Below are 6,621 nucleotides of genomic sequence, written 5' to 3'. Positions count from 1 at the left end.
ACACGTTTACAGACGTTGTCGTCAAATATCATTTAGCACAAATATGGCTAGATATAATTGCACGAATTTTACTCATGATAAAAATACCTTATGGTTATTTTATAATCCGTTTTTCATTTATTATTCAGTTCTTGATACCCCCAACTGATCAGTAAGTCAATACGAATAGCTGTTTGCAAACTTTCGCATTTTCCAGACGTTCGATATGGGCTATGGTACCCCCTGATGAAGAGCACCAAGCACATTTTACGAAGCGGCTCGCGCTTAAGGCCGCACAACAGCACCAGCCTGTAATATATTCCACCAAAACCAGAACAGAACAGAATCGTTTATTTAGACTTAAGCATGTAAAGCTCGTCATCATTTACATACATATGCAATAACAGCATGAAGTAAAAACAAAATATACATCATTTCGAAGAAAGATCGATTTACAATATAAGGAGCAAATATGCTATCGTGTTTTCGTGAGAACGTTATTACATAATTTCAAACGTAGTTGCAACACTTATTATATTAGTCTTCACCAAATTTCATAACTGAAAAAAGAATCAAAACTTCACATGTAAGATATTTCTCGTTTTTTAAAAATTCAAACCGTTGAGTCTTTTTAACATAGAAAAACACATTAATATGAAGTCATATGACGGGCAGATATCATCGCATAAATCCAACTTTATACCTATATGTTATTTTTCATTTGTAGTTAAATTTTTTTTAGGAATATAGGATTGAAAATGCTGATTACGTTAAAGCTGTTTGGTATGAAAATAATACCTCCAAATTTGTTACACTTACTTGTAGTTAAGTATCGTATTAGTATTAGTATTAGTGATAGTAGTATCCCATATTTGATGTAGATGCTTTCGCCCCGCTATTGAAGGTTGAAGCAAAGGAGGAAGCGGTTCTCCTGCAAACCTCTCCGGAAGAAATCCGGTTAGGGTACATGAAAAAAAGTTATGTTGAAAATGTGCCGTCGCAAAGTGAACGTGAAAATAAAAGACGCAAGACAAGAAAAAGAAAGAAAGAGAAAGAAGCGCAGGGCAGCGGTAGCATTGAATGCTCTATGGTTGCTGAGCGAGCGACCTCCAATCCTCCTTCTATTCTATATGAGGTACAACATAGGAACGAATATGAAATTTAACCGTGTTTACGCGTTTGTCTGAGAAAGGGTCACATTAGATACGCTAAAATATTCCTGATACTGCTTTATAGACCGAATTGTCTATATTAAGCGATCTTTTTTGTTATAATAATATTTTAACGAAAGTGATAACACGTTAATCTTCTTTTTACAACTTAAACTTAAGTTTTTGTTAACTGAAATCATGTGGTCATTATAGTGCACGTTCAGGCAATATTTAATTTAAGCAGAACAATAACCGACAGAATTATACTAACTCATACGCAAACAAGATAATACTTAAATAACACAATACTAAAGTGGTTAACGTGATAAATATCCCGAAACATATATGGTTATCGTATCCCACCATAATCCCCCCAGTTACAAAAATCTTCGTAATATACACTTATTTCTTATAATTTAAGTATAAAGGTAAATGGTAATAAAATAATGCTTATGTTCACTTTAAAAAAAAGGATATCCATTTTGCGTATCTACAAACATTAATTATTTTAAGTTCATTAAAATATGTATTAATTACTGCTGGTAAGGTTTTCGTTGTTAAAATTCCTTTATAAGGGCTCCGGATTCATTCTACTAAAAATGAGATTATGCCCCGTAGACATATGGTTTTCAGTCCTAATATACAATTTCAGAGATAATATTATTGTGGCGAGCATTTTATGTTCATGCATAAAAACATATATCCTTTGTACAAAAAAGGAAGTAGACTGAGGTCAAAATGTTAGTTTCTAACCCAAGATAGCATGAACATACCGTAACAAATGGATAAATATTATACTAATGATATATTTTCTGAAATATTCTCTGAAAATATTCACTTTCAGAGATATTAACAACTTTGAGATAATTGTTTTTACAATTACTTTAAAAATATAGGTTTAAAAATGGTTATATGTTTCAGTGTACAAGAGTATTTTTTGTTATTTGTTTTTATAACTGATTTTATAATTCTTGGAGAATTTGTTTCCGTTTTGCTGTAATATTTAAGTGTGTTTAAAGATAAAGATTAATGCCAATATCAGGAATATTTCACATGTTGGTCATATATTTCAATGGTTACTTTGCTTTTTTGTTGACATTAAAGTGTTTGTTATTGTTATAGTAATTGGCAACATAGTTCGTGGATCTGCTATGCTGATGCAGAAAAAGTGTGAAGATGTAGTTTACTACCTCTACATGACTTAAACAACGATAAATGAAAAAAATTGAACATATGTATAATACAATAGTACATGCATTGTATATGGGAATTGTAATTCAGATGGGTATAACGCGGATAATATATAGGAAATCAACTCATGTGCATGCTATTACCAATCACTTTTCAGCAAGAAAAAAAACTAACAAGAAGCCCCCCGATGAATACCAATACGAGGGAAGAAGTGAAACAAGGCATCGAGTTTGATGGAAATTTAGACTCCACTATACCCAAACAGGTCAGTTATGTGTATTATTACCCAACAGATCTCGAAAATACATACGTAATTATTATTCAGAAATATTTGTCTTGTTAAAGGACATTCAAAATTGCCGGTAACTATTATAAGTACTGGAAGCAAGCTAGGGAGGGAAACAAGCAGGACAACGACCCCGTAAATTTGTGGCGGGCACTATATGTTCATGCATAAAAAAACATATGTCCTTTGTACAAAAAAGGAAATAGACTGAGGTCAATTGTTAGTTTCTAACCCAGGATAGCAGGAGCATACCGTAAAAATGGATAAATATTATACTTATGAGCTTGTTCTTACAAACAATAAGAAATTTCTATGAAGATCGCAATAATTTTGGTTGTTTTGTAGTCGACACTTTTTTTATTTATTACACAAACCGTCTTCTATTACCAAATAATTCAAGCACAGTTGGAGCAATATGCTTTTTGCTAAGCTCCCTACAATATCTGCTCATGGTTAGCTTCTTTGATCACCGTTGTCCGTCGTCCATAGTTCGTTTTCAACATGTAAATTATGTACATACTTGAGGCCACATTTATCTCCCAAGTTTCATATAACACTGTATTGGCTACAGTGTTACTTCGGCCGAGTTCGAAACTGGATCATGTGCTATTCAAAACTATGTTACCAGGCTACAATGGGGCGAACCGTTTTTTATGTCTAATTTATTTTCCTAATCAGCATAACAACATATGTTCTTATGATATCTCAGCTGAGTTCAAAAATTGTTTAGGGTAAAAAGCAAAGTAAGGAAACACATTGATTTGAAAACATCGAAAAGGCTGCTTGGAATACTAAAGTTGATTCGGTTCTCAAGTGATCTTTTATCCTCTTGCTATTAAGTCTAATACGTTCTCAAATAAAAACATATATTTAGGTTATCAATAACCACTATTTACTAAAATCGCGGTTTTAGATATACACATTAACAAGAACATGCTTTTAATCTATAACTACACGACATTGTTATAAACAGAGTTCAATGTTAGTCATAGAAGACACTCCAGGAAACGTTTTAGCCAATCCTCATTATACGACAAAGGATGGTGACTCCCGTCCCATTATATATCTAACCGAGGTAGATAAACCGTGTTTGTTGTACAATAAGGATTTTGGTAACACTGCGACAAGCGAAAGTCAGCCATCCACAGGCGAGGACTTCGGTAGTTTTAGAAGTTGGTGAGTTAAACCTAATTGTTGTATTCTATGCTTTACATGTATAAATACGTGTCTGTTATTGGTTATAAATGTGTTATACCTTAGTTTTGCTGAAATAATTATTTTATTTTAAACGCTGAGAAAGAGTGTTATTTTTTAGCATAAAAAAACGTAAACTTGTAAAGAACAATGATACGTTGTTATTTCAGGAACTCTGATATAATCAGAACGACCGCAAAAGAAACTGAAAAAGCAGTAATAGACGACACAGGTGACACGAGAGATGGAACATCTAGCTTCATAAACGCAGTCCATGAAGTCAGCATTGAAAACTCATGGTCAGCGCCCTTTAATGTCATTGGATGCATAATTACACCAAAACCATAAGGATAAGACCGCAGACGAATGAAATAAATCCAAATAGTCAAATAATTATTAAATATGTAATTTTTAAAATGCATTAAATCAACATCATGCATATTCAAATCAATAACAAATCAATAAATCAACAACACATTGTATTTATTTATAACATTTTCGATACAATACCATACCATTTACGGGACTATGTTTTACGGCAGGTTTGCTATTAACTTAAATGCAGTACATTTGAACAACGCAAAAAACGATAGGTTAGTTGAGAAACAAACGAAAAATTTGGACACAATTGTAAACAATAACAACTACAAGGCTTCAAGGCTTTTATTTAGACTTCATTCATAACAGTCGTTTTTAAACAATCGAATGCATATCAAAGCCATTACGTAAGCCATTACGTATTGTTATAATTAGTACAATATGTGTTTTTGGTAGTTTTTCAGACAATCCCACAAGTACTCAGCTGTCAAACGTTCACCACGTGATCTCCTCCAGCGGAGAAGAACCTGGACGACCGGAAGTCGTAGATTTAAATACATTAACGCAAGAATTAGGTAAGTCCTGTCGATTGATTTTTGCCGTTTAAGACCAAAAAAATAACATGCTTGTTTAAACGTTTACCTTCTTAAATAGGGTAGGTTACTTGCAACATTTCTGACTTTATATACAAAAATGTTTTGGGAATATTATCGTTGGTAGTAAAAAATATCAAAAATAAAACACACCCGATATTACGAAAGAAGTTTAGGGTCTTAACGAAAATTTAGGATCGTTTGTGAAAATGTAACGAAACAGCTTTTTACGCCGAATAATGTGTTGCGGTTTGTAAGAATTTGATCACATATAAATAAAAGAAGAAAACTTTGTAAACCGGGCCGGCTAGCTTTGTTGGTAGATCGCTGGACTACAAATCTGAGGATCTTGGTGTGCGGGCATTGGTCATGAAAGTATTTTTACTGCCTGTGTCATCTACGACTGCATCAAGTAGGGCACTTGTCAGGTATTGGCATAACCATAGGCCCCTAGAGCTGGTTTATTAACTGACCGTCGTGATATTAGTCAGTTCTGGTAAACCAGCTATACAAGAAAAATTATGTATTATGTCTGAACAATTTTTGGAAACGGCGATAAAAAGTAATTATACAAGTAGAAGATTCTTTTATATATCCATAAATATTAAGAAACAAAAGTAATCATATCGTCTCACAAGCTAATAACGATACACAGCGAAAGCCGTTGTGGTGCCAAAATCAAAATAATGTCCAGATATGTACGAAATCATATCATTTAGTTAGCACTATATTCAAAATATGAATACATTGTTGAAAGTAAAACCATTATGTTTTAAACATTTGATTTACCATTTCTCGATCTGTAGCAAATGACATATTCTACACCTTGCGCGAGTGTTTTGGTTCATATAAGAAGTTGGCGTAAAGAAGGTGTAAAACCGATTTTCATGTATTTTTGAATGTAAAACCGTGCATTTTTGTTCTTCATTTTCACGATAGTGTGTGCTTTTTAAATTTTTATAAACAAACATATGTAATTAATGTCGCCATTGTTTTAGATGCTCAGACAAGCCAATTTGACAAGTACAAGATTGATGTTGCCGGCCTTCCTGCTTATACATACAGTCGAACTTCAATTCAAGAAATTGAACGGAAATGCAGAAAACATCTAACAAAAACAAGATTCAGTGAACGAGACAGAGAAGCATTTCTGTCTAAAGATGTTTATCTTTTTACAACTGTGAGACAAAATAACAAGTTTAAGTTTGCCACTTCAATGGACTGTCGCATTGAAATAAAAGATATTGCGAACACAATTAACTGTACATATGCGCCGTGCGTTTTTGTTATTCAATATAGGCAGCTCAGTATCGTCGCCCATATTTTTGAAGAACTTCAGGAAAAGGGGTTGGAATTTTGCGTCTTAATACTTGGTCCTAAATCTTGTATTAATGATATGCAAACTTTACACAAGCGGCTGGTCGCATTCGCTTCGGAAAGCGATGTCTTTATAATAGGTCATCAATCTTGGATAACTGATATGCAAACTTTACAAAAGGGACTTGTCGCATTTGCTTCGGAAAGTGATATGCAAGACGCTGTAGATGATCTTCTTGAAAGGTTTTCATTTTCGGTAGTAGAAAAATTGATGGAGCAAATGAGATAGATGCTAACATTGGCCCGGATGAATGCAAGACAGGTATTTTTTTTATGGATTTGTTTAGATTTTTGTATACATCTGAACGGTGATGGACACATTTCAATATATTACAGTTATATATAACTTATATATTTATTCCATGTAATGTAGGTGATTGTAATGAGACGTTGCAAGAAATCTATCAACACATACGAGCGCGTACAACGACATGTGGGGTACCTGAAGATGAGCGACCATTGATTCCAAAATGCGATTTCAATTACCCCTCAAACGTAAACGAAGTACGTATACAACGTAATGCATAATACA

At 33.4% G+C, this 6,621-nt stretch overlaps 1 protein-coding gene across 1 annotated transcript; it reads left to right on the top strand.

Annotated features, from left to right (window-relative positions):
* The first annotated feature begins 212 nt into the window (after positions 1-212).
* LOC127834228 (uncharacterized) lies at positions 213-6,327 on the top strand. The gene is made up of 7 exons (XM_052359897.1): positions 213-290; positions 884-1,114; positions 2,479-2,586; positions 3,581-3,783; positions 3,972-4,100; positions 4,576-4,694; positions 5,711-6,327. The coding sequence occupies exons 1-7, from the start codon at positions 213-215 to the stop codon at positions 6,316-6,318; spliced, it is 1,476 nt and encodes a 491-aa protein (XP_052215857.1). The 3' UTR covers positions 6,319-6,327.
* Positions 6,328-6,621: the final 294 nt, after the last annotated feature.

Source organism: Dreissena polymorpha, chromosome 6 (assembly GCF_020536995.1).
Source record: "Dreissena polymorpha isolate Duluth1 chromosome 6, UMN_Dpol_1.0, whole genome shotgun sequence".
Classification (NCBI taxonomy): Eukaryota; Metazoa; Mollusca; class Bivalvia; order Myida; family Dreissenidae; genus Dreissena; species Dreissena polymorpha.
The sequence above is the reverse complement of the archived record's forward strand: the minus strand, read 5'-3'. Positions and strand labels throughout refer to the sequence as shown.

Bases quoted from the DNA above. Each gene is read 5' to 3' on its own strand.
- LOC127834228 (XM_052359897.1), top strand. From the start codon at position 213: ATGGTACCCCCTGATGAAGAGCACCAAGCACATTTTACGAAGCGGCTC. The intron at 3,784-3,971 runs GTGAGTTAAACC...TTGTTATTTCAG, and splicing joins TTCGGTAGTTTTAGAAGTTG to GAACTCTGATATAATCAGAA. The intron at 4,101-4,575 runs GTCAGCGCCCTT...TGTTTTTGGTAG, and splicing joins GTCAGCATTGAAAACTCATG to TTTTTCAGACAATCCCACAA.